General features: G+C 36.8%; 1 protein-coding gene and 1 non-coding gene across 11 annotated transcripts in view; both read left to right on the forward strand.

The window, feature by feature from the left end:
• KANSL2 (KAT8 regulatory NSL complex subunit 2) overlaps positions 1-17,300 on the forward strand; it is a 295,431-nt gene that overhangs the window by 253,965 nt on the left and 24,166 nt on the right. For all 10 annotated transcript variants that reach the window (XR_011169155.1, XR_011169154.1, XM_069092647.1 and 7 more), the window contains 5 exons: positions 3,123-3,301; positions 3,918-4,032; positions 8,182-8,349; positions 8,579-8,741; positions 16,690-16,786. Coding sequence is in view for 8 of the 10 variants with exons in the window: in XM_069092647.1 (XP_068948748.1) it covers positions 3,123-3,301; positions 3,918-4,032; positions 8,182-8,349; positions 8,579-8,741; positions 16,690-16,786 (722 nt within the window). In the remaining 2 variants the exon portion in view is untranslated. The remainder of the gene's footprint in view (positions 1-3,122; positions 3,302-3,917; positions 4,033-8,181; positions 8,350-8,578; positions 8,742-16,689; positions 16,787-17,300) is intronic.
• Positions 16,883-17,018, forward strand: LOC138164721 (small nucleolar RNA SNORA2/SNORA34 family). Its single transcript, XR_011169168.1, has one exon. It is a non-coding gene; the product is annotated as a small nucleolar RNA SNORA2/SNORA34 family (small nucleolar RNA).

Consider the following 17,300-nt stretch of genomic DNA (forward strand, 5'->3'; position numbering starts at 1 on the left):
GAGTGTAAGTAAGATAATATTAGAATCAAATCAGAAGACTAGGAAAAAATATATCAGAAACAACTAACTTGAGAAATAGGTTAAGGAGAGAATCATTGGATGCCTAGGAAAAAAAACAAAAAAAAAGCTTAGACACTTTCAAGAGATAAGTGAAAATCACCTAGATCTAGTAGAACCAGAGGGCAAAGTGAAGATAGAAATAACATACTCATCCCCTCCTGAAAAAAAACCCCAAAAGTAAAAGTCCCGGGAATGTCATGACGAAAATGCAGAGAGCTTTCCCATCGAAGAAAATAAAATGTAAGCAGAAAGAAGCAGTTGAGATACCAAGGAATTTTTTTTTATAAGCAATTGGGGTTAAGTAACTTGCTCAAGGTTACACGGCCAGTTATTTCTGGGTGAGGTCATACCGTGTTTTCCCGATAATAAGACACTGTCTTCTTATTTTTTTTGGACAGAAAAACACCAGAGGGCTTGTTTTCAGGGGAGGGCCTATTTTAATGAACATTGACAGCAATTTTAATAAACAGGTAAATGTGAACAAATAAATGTACCTTCATTCAATAATGAATTCAATAAAGAACAGGATGACGCGCTCACTGCTGCAGCTCTGATTGGATGCAGCTTGGAGCGCGGCATGCATTTCACGGGGAGGGGCGACGGTGCATATAGAGGGTACCATAATGTAGCGTGTAGCGCAGGGGATCACCTTCACTATAGTAGCAATCTCAATAGGGCTTATTTTCAGAGGAGGGCTTATTTTAGAGGAATCTTACACAGTAAGGGGAGGGCTTATTTTTGGGATAGGTCTTATTATCGGGGAAACACGGTAAGTATCTGAGCCCAGATTTGGTCCCCAGGTCATCCCAACACTGGGGCCGGTGCTTTTACTTGCTGTGCTACCTGGCCGCCCCAGGTACCAAGGAATTTTAGAGTCAAGATCACATAGCATTTGGCAGTTTCTACTGTAAACAAAAGATCTTGGAATTCCTTATTCCAAAAGACAAAAGAAACAGACTTATAATCGAAAATAACTACAAAACTGAGTATAATTCTACGGGGAGAAAATTGAAGATTTAATAGAGGACTTTTATGAGTTCCTGATAAAAAGATTGGAGCTCCCTGTGTACTCATGTGCTCTTGCATTTTGTATGTGTATATGTGCATGCATTCTTGCATCCCTGTAATGATTTTGTAATAAGAGTTCTGGAGGAGGCCAGGAATAGTTAAGACATGTAAGGAAGAAATTGGTGTGCATGTTAGTGTTTTGGCAAATTTTCTTCTGAAATACATTTTTAAGGCTAAAATGTATATAGCATACAGAGAATGGCATTACATATAGAAATCAATTTATAATAATAATCACAATTTAAGACTATGTTAAAATGGCAACTAAGTAGTTTGGCCTAGTGTGTTTTTTTCAGTGACTAATTTTTTTATACTTATAATATATTTTTTTCAATTACATATAGAAACAATTTTTTAACATTTGCTTTTTTGGAATTTTTATTTTTTGCCTTTTTGGAGGGCAATTGGGGTTAAGTGACTCACCCAAGGTCACATGGCTAGTTTTTGTGTTAAATGCCTAAGGCCAGAATTATACTCAGGTCCTCCTTAATCTAGGGCCTGTATTCTATTCACTTCTGCCACCTAGCCGTCCCAAACATTTGCTTTATAAAAATGTTGAGTTCCACATTCTCTCCCTCCATCCTGAGAAGGTAAGCAATTTAATAGAGGTTATACATGTGGAATTATGTAAAACGTATTTCCGTGTTAATCCCATTGTGAAAGACCAGTATTCCACTATAATTACATACCACAACCTGTTCACCCATTCTCCAGTTGATGAATATCCCTCTGAATTTCTAATTCTTGAACATCACAGAAAGAGCTGCTGTAAATATTTTTATATAAATAGGTCCTTTTCCTTTTTTTTTTTTTTAATCCCTTTGGGATATAGACTTAGTAATGGTGTTGCTGGCTCATAGGGTATGGAGAGTTTTGTAGGCCTTTGGGCATAGTCTGAATTTCTCTACAGAACCATTGAATCCGTTCATAACTTCACCAATAGTGCACTAGTGTCCCAATTTTCCCACATCCCACATTTATCAATTTCCTTTTCTATCCTTTTAGCCAGTCTGATAGGTGTGAGGGTGTACCTCAGAGTTCTTTGAATTTGCATCTCTCTGATAGTGACTTACAACATTTTTTCACATGACTATAGATAACTTTTGATTTCTTCTTCTGAAAACTGCTTGGTCATCCTTTGTCTACATACCGTGTTTCCCCGATAATAAGACCTATCCCGAAAATAAGCCCTCCCCTTACTGTGTAAGATTCCTCTAAAATAAGCCCTCCCCTGAAAATAAGCCCTATTGAAATTGCTACTGTAGTGAAGGTGATCCCCTGCGCTACATGCTACATTACGGTACCCTCTGTATGCACCGCCGTCCCCCCCCCTGTGAACCGCACGCCGTGCTCCGAGCTGCATCCAATCAGAGCTGCAGCAGTGAGCGCGTCATCCTGTTCTTCCCCAGTGATTTGCTTGTTGTTGCCATTGAGAGCAGTGCCGCGGAGGAGAGCTGAGGCAAGACAACATAAGCCCTCCCCTGAAAATAAGCCCTCTGGTGTTTTTCTTTCCAAAAAAAATAATAAGACAGTGTCTTATTATCGGGGAAACACGGTATTAATTGGGGAATAACGTGTCAATTTGACTCAGTTCTCTTTATATTTGAGAAATGAGACACTTGTTTTCCTTCTAATTTTGTTGCATTGGTTTTGTTTGTGCAAAATCTTTTTAATTTAATATAATCAAAATGATCTATTTTACATCTCATAATGCTCTCTATTTCTTTTTTGGGTGTAAATTCTTTATAGATCTGACAAGTAACCTGTTCCAGCTCTCCTGATTTGTTTATGGTTTCACCCTTTATGTTTAAGTCATGTAATCCAATTCGACTTTATCTTGGTATTCAGTGTGAGATGTTAGTCTATACCTAGTTTTTGCCATACTGTTTCCTAGTTTTCCTAGCAGTTTTTGTCAAATAGTGATAAAGACTTATTCTTAAAGTTTTGGAAGCTACAGAGAGAACTTTTTCTCCTTTCTTGTTTTATCTCTCCAGTGTGTCCTTCTGTGCAGAACATGCCCGTAGGAATGCCCTGGCACTTCATGCTCAGATGAAGAAAAACAATGCTGGACCCATGGGTGAAACACTTTTGTGCCAGCTGAGTTCATATGCTAAGACAGAACTTGGTTCCCAGACCCCAGAGAGTAGTCGCAGTGAAGCCAGCCGAATTCTAGGTAAGGGTGGTGGGTTGATTGAGTGAAAAAAAAAAAAAGAGCTCATACTATTGGTTTAGTACCTTTAGTCCCTTGTACATAGGCTAGCAAATATTTGATAAGAATTTAAAGGCTGATTTATTATTTACCAACTTCTTTGAATTTGAAGATGTATCCTGAATGGGATTAAGCTGATTTTCTTTCATGTCTGTTTCATTAAACTAATAAAGAAGCAACTTTTTAATGCTTTACTAGTCTTGTTAAAAAAAAAAATTTGGTCATTTCAGGAGTCAACATTGCTTAGGAAGTTGGCCTTCTTGTCTTTTTCAGAGTGTGGCTAACCCATTTATATGATTCCATATTGATTAGTCTTCCCCTGACTTTAACCTAGATATATTTTTGGTGACTTTATTCACTCAGTTCTAAAATACCTACCTAAAATATCAAAATTCTACTTTTTTTTTTGCCTTTTTTTTTTTGGAGGGGGGAAGGCAGCACAATTGGGGTCAAAATTCTAAATAAAATCTTTATATTTTATCAAGTTTGGGTTAAGTCATTGAGGCATTTTGTTATTACTGTTGTAATGGAATTACAGAGCGGGGGGTGTTTAATAACTGCATTACCTTTCTTGTCTCAGATGAAGACAGCTGGAGTGATGGGGATCAGGAGCCCATTACTGTGGATCAGACATGGAGAGGTGATCCTGACAGTGAAGCTGATAGCATAGACAGTGATCAAGAAGACCCATTAAAGTAAGTTGCAACTCTGTAGTTTTTTAATGTTTTTGGTAGTTAGTGACAGTTTTCTTAACTGTAAGGCAAGCCCTACCTGGGGCCAGTGGTATAAAGTAGTTACTTTTGAAAACAACTTGGTGCCTGACGAACAAACATTTCTCTTTGGTTCCTTCCACTCATATGCTTAACTATTGGCTATTTGAAGCATTTTGAAAAATGTGCAGAATAGAACAGAAGAAAGGCCAGAAAGAAAAACAGAAAAGTAGAACAGCTTTGAAAGTTATATGTTGAATTAATTATATACTTTGGTACATTTAGGTAGCACAGTAGATAAAGGATAGGACTGAGAGACAAAATGATCCTGCCTCAGAAACTTAATGGTTGTGTGACCTTTGATGCTTGCTTGAGCCTTCCTTATTTGTAAAATGGGAATAATAAATAGCATCTGCCTCATGGGGTTATTGTGAGGAACAACCAAATTAATATGTGTAAAGCACCTTAAAGTGTTGTATAAATGTTAACTTTATTGCTATTAGCTATGTTATACTTAAAGAAAACTAGCAATATATCAATAGAGAATTTAAGATCTGCTTTCTCTTTTGTATATGGAGGTGCTCATTTTATTTAAAGTTTAAGTTCAGAATTTAAAAAATTTTCCAAAAGAAAAAGTTGGTTGTCATATACAATGTTGCACTATAATGTAGAGTATAACGGTTGTTGCCTTCTCATATGTCTTCTTTGAGGGCATGCTTATGCATTATAATTTTGCTGGATTCATTTTTGATTGTTGTTATCGTTTCTGTTTACGTTGTTGTCATTATACACATACATACAAATAAATATATATCACTTTTCCTGGTTCTGCTTTTTAAAAACTTTTATTTTAGTTTTTTTCAACTAACAACTATTAGGTTTTTCTTCCCAGCTACCAAAAATGATAAAAAATCCCTTGTCACAAATATACATAATAGTGAAGCAGAACAAATTCATTCACTGACTTTGTCCAAAAATATATGTCTCATTCTTCAGATTGACTAAACATGTCTTTCAGGAGGTGGGTAGCATGTAGTTAGTTAGCATTAGTTCAGCATATCAAAATTATTTGTCTTTATGATGCTGTTATTATGTTGTGCTTACTTTGCATTAGTTCATATAAGTTTTTCTGTGGTTCTCTATATTCATCATATATTACATTATATTTATTTTTTCTTTCATTATATTTGTGTAGCACAATTTGTTTTAGCTTTTCACCAATTGAAATGCATCTACTTCATTTCTAGTTCTTTGCTACTACAAAAAACGCCAGTATAGTGAATTGCTTATTTTTTTTAAATAAATGGAGAAATGGTGTCAAAGGCTTATAAAGATCTTGAGGGTATTAGTGGATATTTCATGATTTCATCCATCTTGTAGTGAAAATGTAATGAAAATTCAGGAACTAATTATGGGACAGCTAGGTGGTGCAATGGATATAGAGTGACTCATCTTCATGATTTTGAATCTGACCTTGGACGCTAACTGTGACCCTGGGCAAGTCACATATTTGTCTCAGTTTTCTCATCTGTAAAATGGGCTGGAGAAGGAAATGGCAAATCACTCTAGTATCTTTGCCAAGAAAACCCCAAATGGGGTCATGAAGAGTTGGACATGACTGACGTGACAACAATAAGAAATAGTTTTAAAACCTGTTTTATGAGATTGTAATTAGTTGTACACATTTGCAAAGTGAGTTTTTAGAGGGAGGTGTGTTTTTAAAAAATTTTTTTTAAACTAGAAAAGCTTATTATCCATTCATGGTAATCAAGACACATGTAAAGAATTTGACAATATAGTAGATTCCCAAAAGGTAGCAAAAAAGGTACCAATATTAATGGTTGTCTCTCCAGAAATGTATCATACAAACAATGTAAAATTAAAAGGTGAAAAAAAAGAGGTATTTTCATCTGTATAACTGGAAAATTGCAGAGGCGGTACCTGAGCCTAAGAAGCTAAGCTAAGCTTTAAACAGACCCATAAATCATTGCTATTTAGTATATTAAATCATTCATTAAAATATTTTTAAAAGATTTATGTTTACATCTTATAACTAAGACAAACTAGAAGTTTGCAGATATTCAACACAAGACATTTTTGGAGGAATGTTAAATAAGGTGCATGTTGAATAAGCCTTAAAAGTTTGCAAAGTTTACTTTAATGTCTACCTAGAGCATTTCCCTGTAAAGTGTTTGTATTCCTCTGTATACTGAGCCTGCTGATGCATACCACATAAGACTCTCACTTTGTTTTATTATTTATTATTCTGATGACCACAACCACATCTTGAAATATTTCCATAATTTGTACTGCTTTGATTATAGTTGCTGCCTAGTCAGTCCATAGCCATAAAATTATAAGAGGAGTATTTGAATTTGCTTTAACCCCTTGCCCTGGCAATATCTATTTGCCATTATCCTTGATTCAAAAGTTGTCATTATTTTGATTCTAATTTTGACTTTGAGCTCTCCTGTCATCACTATTGCTGCCTCTGACATCTTCTTAATTCCCTCTGCTTCAGCCTCCTTGACTGCCCCCACAGCTGTACTGCTGCCACTGGTATACTTATTTTAATTGGATTACCGTACATTTACTTTCACCAAAGTTATGGAATTTCCTTTCTAAAATTTTAATGGAATCTTCTTTAAAAGTGATGAATACAAACTCTTGTTTGTCTTTGGATCCATTAGAAGTTTTATGGATTAAGAATCTCCAAAGTCTCTTGAGATACTTCTGGATTTTATCGTCTGTGAGCTTCTGGAGTAAGTCTTCCAACAAAGATCCTCTTTGTGGAATCTTTTTTATTTATCACGGCCATAAACTTTTTGGGTTCAATTGCTTGTCCATCTAAGCTGTGTTCTTTCTGATCCAAAACACTGTCACTGTTGTAGATGCTTTAAAGAAGATAAACCCCAAACCTCTAGATGTCCTTGTGTTTAGAGTCCATGTCTATTATGCAAACATCTTACTAGATTTGGTGAAATAGTTTTTCAAGTCTTTTTTACTTGTTTCCCAGCTGAGGCCATTTAAAGATATTTTTTCCTGCATCCTCTTTCTTTCTTTTTTTTGAGGGCAGTTGGGGTTAAGTGACTTGCCCAAGGTCACACGGCTAATTTTTGTGTTAAGTGTCTGAGGCTGGATCTGAACTCAGGTTCTCCTGACTCCAGGGCCAGTGCTCTATTCACTGCGCCACCTAGCTGCCCCCATCCTCCTCTTTCTTATTGGTGTTGATCTTGGGTCTCTGACTCCTGTCTGGGACTCTGACCCTGAAACTTTCTGTTCCTTGACTCCTCACAACCATTCTGAGTAGTGGCTGTTAATTGTTCCTCCTTTGCTTCAGGCATGGTGACCTGACAGTGGTGATAAGGAGGATCAGGATGTTTTGCTTGTGTTCTGATTGAGGCAGCCTACAAACATTTGGCAGATGGTGGTGCAGAGCTCCTGTTTCTCCTACTCCTTCTACCTGGCTTCTCTTTGGCTTGTCTTGAGCAATAGAGACTTTTCTGCCATGTTCTAGAATACTCAGTGACCAAAAAGTAATTAAAAATCAAATGCATAATGAATTCATGGTGTTGGTGGCAGTGCTTGCCCTGTTGCATCATGCAACTTCACTGAAGCCTTGGCCCTGAACATTGAACTTTGCATATGAACTTTGCACTGTGTATACCCTTAGGTCATACAATACCAACAAATGCAGCAAGGTCAAAAGGGATTCCTCTAGAATACTCTTTATCCCCAAACCCTTTTAGCCCTGGAATTCACACCTTGGTGGAAGTACCTTCTCCACCCTTCTGGGACCCTCCTGATTGACCCCGACCAGCTATCTTTTAGCTATCTGTTTATCTCTCATTGGACTTCTCCATCATGCTCTACCCCCTGTCCCTTTCAGGGTGGGGACTATCATTATTTTTGCTTATATTTGTGTTCTCAGTGTTTATCACAGTATCTGGCCTATAACTCATTCTGTATTTAATAAATACTTGTTGACTGGGTGACAGACTAAAATGACATAACAATTCAGCTCTTGCCTCTCCATCTGTGCCAGCCCTCCCCTCCCCCCCCCAAAAAAAGATTATTGGGTATTGCTGCTTTACCATTCTACCCATTCTGTACTTGGTTACTCTTTTGTTTCAGACATGCTGGCGTCTACACAGCTGAAGAGGTGGCCTTGATCATGCGTGAAAAACTGATTCGTTTACAGTCTTTATATATTGACCAATTCAAACGACTTCAGCATCTATTGAAAGAAAAGAAACGTCATTATTTACATAATCGCAAGGCAGAACATGAAGCTTTAGGCAAGTAATGTGCCAACCTCAACAAATTGACCTTTTTTTCCTGAAATATACAGTAATCGTGATCATTCTCTTGCTTTTTGGGGCATGTATGACATGGAGAATAACATTTTAAAAATACTCTAGTTTCTTTGTCAGAAATTTCTCTGTTTACTCTAGCTAGTTTAGGGTCATGTCTTCAGAGGTGGCATTGTCAAAGGGGATATGTCTTTTGACTCTTGTATCTTTCTAGGTAGTAGCCTTTTGACAGGTCCAGAGGGACTTTTAACAAAAGAGCGAGAAAGTTTGAAGCAGCTGAAATGTCTTCGGCGCTACCGCCAACGCTATGGTGTGGAGGCCTTGCTACACCGTCAATTAAAAGAGCGAAGAATGCTGGCTACAGATGGGGCTGCCCAACAGGTACTTATTGCTTACTTAGGATTTAAATTTACATGTGGTTACCGTAGTCAGCCTTATTGCCTTTTTCTTTAATTTTGGATATCATATTTACTAATACTTATGCCCTTTGAAACTATACTATTAGTAAAGTAGAATCTGTTGGACCATGGTATTTTTGTTCCCAAATATGAGAATTCAGTAATTAAACTTCTCTTTAAAAAATAAATTTATTTGGAACTTAATTGTAATATAATATTGATGGGCTCTGTCAGGCCTTGATGGGGTAAGAAGATATGGAAAAATTCTACTTTATAACTAGACATCACTTAATAGCATTATCACCTACTCTTTTTTTTTTTTGGCTAGTGAATGAATTAATGGAAAAGCAAATTGAAAAATGAGACAGTCCCTGTTCTCAGGAGCTCACATCCTAATGGGGGAAATGATGCATAGAACAACTTCTGTGCAGAAGGATAACAGACTCCTATAACTGAACTTTTTCATTTGTGCCCCAATTTTTTAAAAAGTTTATTCCCTACTCTGGAGATAAGGCTCTTCAACATATATTTCCTCTTTCCATCCCGGTCACTATGGGTTGAGAAGTGGTGTAATGTAAGACAGATGGATTCCTCGAAACCCTCAGTTTCAGTTTTGGAATATTAGGTTATTTGAGTACCCTTCTGGTATTAATGGTTTGAACTGAGTCCCTGCACTTTCTTGCCTTGTTTAAATAATTTATCTGGAACTTGTAGCAGTTTTGTGTTTTGGCTTTAGGGAGGTAGCACAGGTATTGAATTCCTATTTTATAATTACAGAAATGTATTAAAGAAAAATGACAGGTTACATTTCACTAATGTGTTACAGAACTGATTGAATCTGTATCATGGACTTAGAGAATTGGGAATCATTCTCTTCTCTTTGGTCATTGGAGAAAGAATGGCCCAATTTCAGGACCCTTAAGACTTTTATTTTACTTTCTACAGGACATTGTTTTAGCATTCATCTTCTCACTCTCGTGTTGCAGTTTTTCTTTCCATTGAATCCTTCCCATTGGTCTACAAATGGATAAGTATATCCAGTCCTAGAAAACATTTCCTTGATTTTCTTAGTTCAGCTATTTTCTCTCTCGCTAAACTTCTTAGAAAAAGAGGCAACATATAGCAATCAATAGAGTACTAAACATGAAGTTGAGAGCTGTATTTGAAACCTGCTTCAGATGTTTACTGGTTGTATGACCATGAGTAAATAACTTTTACAACCTCAGATTTCTCATCTGTAAAATGGAGATAATACTTTAAAATATCTGTTTCACAGGATTGTTTAGATGAAAATACTTTGTAAATTTCTAAAGAACTATATAAATGTGAAGTGATTGTTTTAGTAATAAAGCTTTTTTTTTTAACCTCACTATCTTGTCAATTCCTTGAACTCTAACGTCTGCCCCTACCACTCTATTGAAACTGCCACTTCAGAGGTCATTAAGGACAGGGTATGATTCAGTGGAGAGAGTTTGTTTAGATGTGAATTTGAGTTCTGGCTCTGTACCTCTTGCTATAAGCAAGTCAGTTTCCTTCTTGGGAATCAGTTTCCTCATCTGTAAAATGATTGGATAGCCTCTTAGTTCTTTTATAACTCTGACCTGTGACCATATGATCACCAGACTCAGTGGTCTTAGTGACACCACACTATTTTGTCCTTTGACCACTCTAATCACTTTTGTCTTCATTGCCTCTTTGACAGTCTCATTTCTGACTTCATCTACTTCCCTCTTTGTTCCCAAAGAGATTCCTAAATCTGTTATTTCTAGTTCTGACTTTTCTTCTGAGCTCTAGATTTATATTTCTAACAGCTTTTAAGTTTATTTCTGCCTGTAATTCCCACCAGCACTCAAATTCACTATATCTAGAATATAACTACTTATCTTTTCCCCTAAATTTAACCTGCTCTATTCTTTATTTCTGCTTGTGGCATAACTATTTGCTGTCCCTCAAGTTTGTAATCTTGGGGCTATTTATTGCTCATCCTGTCCCTCCCTTTCGTGTCCTGTAGTTCTATGAAGTTTCACATCTCTCTTCTGTTCCCAGGTGCAGTGGATAGAGTGCCAGGCTTGGAGTCAGGAAAACTTTTCTCCTGGAGCTCAAATCTGGCCTCAGATGCTTACTAGTTGGTTGACCCTGGGCAAGTCACTTTACCCTGTTTGCCTTCATTTCTTCATCTGTAAGATGAGCTGGAGAAGAAAATGGCAAACCACTTCAGTGTTTTTGTCAGGAGAACCCCAAATTATTAGACATGACTGAAAAAAACTGAATGACAAAAAAACTTCTCTTCCCACTACTACTACCCTAGAACAGGCCCTCTTCACACCCTATTTAAATTACTGTGTGTAATAATGTTCTAACAGTTTGTCATGCCTCTATGGTCTTACTTTCCATCCATCCTTCATAGGACTCTTCAGATAATCTTTTTATTGTATAGCTCTAATCATGTCATTCCTGCTCAAAAATCTAGGGACCCTCTTCTTTATTTACTTAGTAGAAGTCAAACTCCTTTGAACTAACTGTTCACAACTGAGTGCCATCTAATTTTTCTAGTCTTATCTCATATTCTTTCTGTGTACTCTGGATTCCAGCCAAATTGGACTATTCCGAACTAGACTCTTTCCTGCCTCCTCCCATCTTTTAGACCTTTGCTCATCTTTCCTAGGCTTGGAATTGCTTACCTTCGCTTTTTAAACTGTTGAATTTTTGTCTATATTTTCAAAACTTAATCTGGTTATTACCTTCTTTATGAAGTCTTTCCTTAGCCTCCCTTTGTCCATGTGATGCTTATTTAGGCTTGGTAATTAAATCAGTGTAAAGTGCTTCTGGAAAGTACATGCCAGTAACTGCCCTACATATATATTTTTGATGTTACTGTCTCCCCTTAGACTAAGACTTTCTTCCCTGCCCACCAGTCTCCTATGTGTGTCGTGTTCTTTAGTCAGAAGATAAACTCCTTGTGTCTCATTTGCCTTCAGGACTGTACATTCCATGAGGATAGGGATCTTGTTTTTATGAAGTTTGTCTTGGTGTTCTAGGTATAGTGTAGGTCCTTAGTGTTTATTGAATGAGTACCTTTATTGACCTTGGATTTCTGATGAAGTAGCAGAGTATTGTAAGGAGAGACAGTTTTTTGTTGAGTTTGATAGGCAGCAGCTAAAATATAAAATCTGAAGAACTTGCATGTGAAGCTTTTTCATTAATCTAACATAAGTAGTATTTTTTTTTTAAGCAATCGGGGTTAAGTAACTTGCTCAAGGTTGCACGGCCAGGTGTTTCTGGGTGGGTGCTAAGTGTCTGAACCTGGATTTGATCCCCAGGTCATCCAACACTGGAGCCGGTGCTTTGACTCCTCGCTGTGCTACCTGGCCACCCCTATAAGTAGTATTTAAACCATTTTAAGGCTTAAAGGTAGCACCTTAATTACATTTGAAAATGATTGGATATTTTGGATATTGAGACTCTGCCTTCTACTGAAGTTTCTAATTGGTCTTTTAAAGGAAACTAAGGATAGAATATTGACTTGAGAAGCATAGGTATGAGTCTCCTAATGCCAGCTTGAATGGTATAAAAATGTGTTTCCTGTTTTGGCCATCTAGATTGATGTATTTGGGGGATCATTTGAGTTTCTTGGCCTGCAGTTATAGAACCCGGAAAAAGTGTAAAACTACTAATTGACCAAGGTGGGAAATTGATGAAGAGTAAGCGTTTAATACTTGTAGTCATGTATGTGTATACTGTATTGTTCTTTTCAAGTTTAAAAGATGAGTTCTAAAAAAAAATATAAATGAAAATAGCCTATGAATCATATCATGTGCAACATTTTCTGGTTTTGAGAGATGCTAATCTTCAAAGTATGCATTTTAACCTTGGTGTTGAAATTTGACTTAATGGGGTAAAAAGCCCACTGAACTGAAAGCCTAGAGACTTAATTTTTTTTTCTTGGCACTTTTAGGTTCGTTTTATTTAAGTTAAATGTTAATTCCATGCTGTGTTTCAGTAAGAACAATACAGATTCCATCTTTGTAGCTGCAATCAGATAACGAGTAGTACAAATTAACTTCAAGTCATACATACTAAATGAAAAAGGTTGAGTGGGCAAAACACCCCATAGTAGTTTAGTATAAGGATACGTTGGATTTTGTGTGATCTTGCGGCAAATTACTTTTTTGGGTCTAGGTTTCCTTAATCTTAACTGAATTTGGACAAGATCTTGAAGATCCCTTTCATATCTTAACATTTTATGATTTTATGATTATACTTCAGGGAGAGACCAAATATCTTAATCGATTTTTTTTTTTGGAGGGGGCAGTTGGGGTTAAGTGACTTGCCCCAAGGTCACACAGCTAGTTTGTGTGTGTGTGTGTGTGTGTGTGTTTGTGAAGTGTCTGAGGCTGGATTTGAACTCAGGTCCTCCTGACTCCAGGGCTGGTGCTCTATTCATTGCTCCACATAGCTTAGCTGCCCCATCTTTTTTTTATTTTAAGTAATTTTTTTTTATTAATTTGTTTACTTTTAGTTTACAAGATTCAGTTCCACAATTCCTTGAGTTTCACATTCTGTCCCCCTTCTTTCCTCCTTGCTCCACATACCCGCAGCATACAGTCAAGTGTAGGATTTGTAAATACTTTAACATTAGACGTTAGGTTATAAAGGAGGATTGTATCAGATGGAATGAAAAATGGAAAAGAGGAAATAAAACCAAACAAAAGGAAAAAGATCAGGTAGTTTGCTTCAATCTGGATACAAACTCAGTTCTTTCTCTGGATGTAGACATCTCTCTCCATCATGAGTCTTTTGGGATTGACATATCACTGTATTGCTTAGAAGAGTCCAGTCTATCAAAATTGGTCATCACACATGTGTTGTGTCTGTAATTGTGTACAGATTTCTCCTGGTTCTACTCTTCTCACTCAGCATCAGTTCGTATAAGCCTCTCCAGGTAAATATGAAGTCCATCTGCTCCTCGTTTCTTATAGCACAATAGTGTTCCATAACATGCGTATACCACAACTTGTTCAGCCATTCCCCAATTGATGGGCACCCCCTTAATTTCCAATTCTTTGCCACCACAAAAAGAGCTGCTATAAATATTTTTGCACATATGGGTCTATCTCCCACTTCTGTGATCTCTTTGGGATATAACCCTAGAAGTGGTATTGCTAGGTCAAAGGGTATGAAATTATTTATAGCCCTTTGGGCATAATTCCAGATTGCTCTCCAGAAAGGTTGGATCAGTTTACAACTCCACCAGCAATGCATTAGTGTTGCGATTTGCCCACATCCTCTCCAGAATTTGTCATTTTCCTGTTTTGTCATCTTAGCCAATCTGACTGGTGAGATGTGGTACCTCAGGGTTGTTTTGATTTGCATTTCTCTAATCAATAGTGATTTAGAGCATTTCTTCATGTGCTTATAGATGTCTTTAATTTCTTTCTCTGAAAACTGCTTGTTCATATCCTTTGACCATTTATCAATTGGGGAATGACTTGTATTATAGATTTGACTCAGTTCTCTGTATATTTTAGAAATGAGTCCTTTATCAGAGACATAGGGTTGTAAAAATTCTTTCCCAATTTCCCACCTCCCTCTTAATCTTTGTTACATTGGCTTTGTTTGTACAGAAACTTTTCAATTTAATGTAATCACAATTATCCATTTTGCATTTTATAATGCTCTCTAATTCTTGTTTAGTCATAAAGTCTTTCCCTCTCCACAAATCTGACAGGTAAACCATTCCTTGTTTTCTGAAGGTTGCTTGCAGTATCAACCTTTACACCTAGATCATGTACCCGTTTAGACTTGATTTTGGTATATGGTGTTAGATAATGGTCTGTGCCCAGTTTCTGCTATACGATATTCCAGTTTTCCCAGCAGTTTTTGTCAAATAGAGAGTTCTGATCCCCAAAACTGTGGTCTTTGGGATTATCAAACAATAGATTACTGTAATCATTGACTGCGGAATCTTGTGTGCCCAATCTATTCCATTGATCCACTATATTCCTCAGCCATACCAAGTAGTTTTGGTGACTGCTGCTCTATAATACAGATTGAAATCTGGTATAGCTAGTTCACCTTCCCTAGCATTTCTTTTCATTAATTCCCTTGATATTCTGGACCGTTTATTCTTCCAATTGAATTTTGTTACTATTTTTTCTAGCTCTATAAAGTAGTTTTTTGGTAAATTGATTGGTATGGCACTAAATATATAATTTAATTAAGGTAAAATTGTCATTTTTAGTATATTAGCTTGACCCAGCCACGAGCAATCAATATTTTTCCAGTTAGTTAGATCTGACTTTATTTGTGTGAAAAGTGTTTTGTAGTTGTGATCATATAGGTCCCAGGTTTGTTTTGGCAGATAGATTCCCAAATATTTTATAGTGTCTACAGTAACTTTAAATGGGATTTCTCTTTCTATCTCTTGCTGTTGAATTTCATTGGAAATATATAGGAATGCCGAGGATTTATGTGAGTTTATTTTATATTCTGCAACTTTGCCAAATTTATTTACTGTCTCAAGTAGTTTTTTACTTGATTCTCTAGGATTCTCTAAGTACATCATCATATCATCTGCAGAGAGTGATAGCTTGGTCTCTTCTTTGCCTAATTTGGTTCCTTAATTTTTTTTTATTTCCTAATTTTTTATTCTTGTTGTTTTGTTTGACTAATTCTTGATTCCTCATAGAGTTATTTGTTTCCATTTGGTTGATTCTAGTTTTTAGCAAATCATTTTCCTTGGTTAATTTTTGGAGCTCCTTTTCCATATCATGTACTTTTCTTTTTAAGGAGCTGTTTTCTTTATTATAATGTTTTTCTAATTCTGCAATTTTGATTTTAAAAGAATTACTCATTTTGTCTTTTATCTCTCTCATTTGGTTTTCAAAGTTCCTTTTGAGCTCATCTAGGAGAGCTTTCTGTGCTTGGGATAGTTCCCTGTTGATGTTTCATCTGTGGGTGTGGAGTCCACATTGTCTCCCTCTGAGTTTGGTTCCTCCTTCTGAGGATAGTAGGGCTCTGGAGTCTTTGTAGTCTGCTTTCTACCCATTTTGAGGCAGAGCCCTAGCCACGCCCTTCCTCTAGGGTTCCCCAGCCTTTACTGTTGAGGGTTTTGCCCTGGGGCAATAATTACTATGTTTTCAGAGTGGGGGGGTGGGTTGGAGTTTACTATGCCATCCTGGTCCTTGGAGGTCCTGATAGGGGCTTTTTAAAAAAATTTCTGGGCTATGGAGTGGCTGTCCCAGGCGAATTTGCTGTCCCGGACAGGGGCCCTGCATTTGGTTCTTACTTTGCTCTTTCCAGTCCCACCCCTTTGGTGTGATAGGCCTGGTAGTGGTCTTTGTGTTTGGTGGTACGGCTTGCCCCCTGAATTGATCAGGCCTCCTCCTGGCCTGCCTCTGTGCCCTGCGCCTTCCTAGCTGCCCCATCTTAATTTATTTTTAAAGGTGACTTGGAAAGAGTGTAGATTAAGAACTATAGAAGATTGGAACGACTTTGGACTTTAGTAACTTCTCTACCTCTCTAAATATAGTCATCTGTCTATCTTGTTTGGTTCCTTAATGTAAGTATTCTCCCTGAGGTTGTCCCTCTTTTCTTCTCTGTATTATCTCCTTGGCAGTGTCATTCATTTCTGTGGCTTCAGCTATTGACTTTTTGCTCCTAGAGAGATTCTCAAATCCAAATTTTTAGTTCCTGATTTGTTGGTTGAAGTAAAACTTGTATTCTTTCCTGCAAAAGAAGACATTTTTACTAGTGGTTTGTGTAAATAGAATATCACAATTCTTATCCATATTCAGAATTTCTAAGTGTCTGGGAGGAACATTTCATTTAGTTCATAACTGAGGACTTCCATTTCATAAGATTTTATTCTTTCTTTTATTATGATATTGCATTATTTTCTTGAATCATCCATTCTTTCTTCTTCATTTCAGGCACATACTACTCGTTCCAGTCAGAGGTGTTTGGCTTTTGTTGACGATATTCGTTGTTCCAACCAGTCTCTCCCGATGACCAGGCATTGTCTGAATCGTACGTTTTCACCTTGTCTATTTGGCTTATGATTTTTCCAGATGGAGTGAGTTTTGTGGTTAATGATTTTGTTATTTTCAAGATTTCAGTTTTCCATTGGCCCTGAATCAAGACCAACAGTTTGTTGGAACCGTTGGTTTCAAACAGGAGCCTAAAAGAAATATCATCCTACGGTCTTCTGGCCATTTTAGAGCATTATAGAGAATGGTCAGTTCATTAGGAAGAAACACTTGAATTATTGGAAATAAAATGGTTTTTGTGTTAATAAAGTAGTTATTCCTTTTTGGAATGGAATGCTGAACCTATTGTTAAATGGATAAATTATAGCATAAAATCATTGTGGATAGATACAAATCTCTTAGATGACATTGAATTTCTTCATAGTGACTTACAGAAGCCATTTGTCTTTATACAGCAGTGTGGTATAGAACTATCTTTTCTTAATATGTATATAATAATACTCACCTTGTTGAGAACTTCTTGCTCCAAAAATTAGGAGAAATTAAAAATAAAA

The sequence above is a fragment of the Petaurus breviceps genome, unplaced genomic scaffold (assembly GCF_028583685.1).
Source record: "Petaurus breviceps papuanus isolate PSGF00001 unplaced genomic scaffold, PetGlider_PUasm1.0 191, whole genome shotgun sequence".
Taxonomy (NCBI): domain Eukaryota; kingdom Metazoa; phylum Chordata; class Mammalia; order Diprotodontia; family Petauridae; genus Petaurus; species Petaurus breviceps.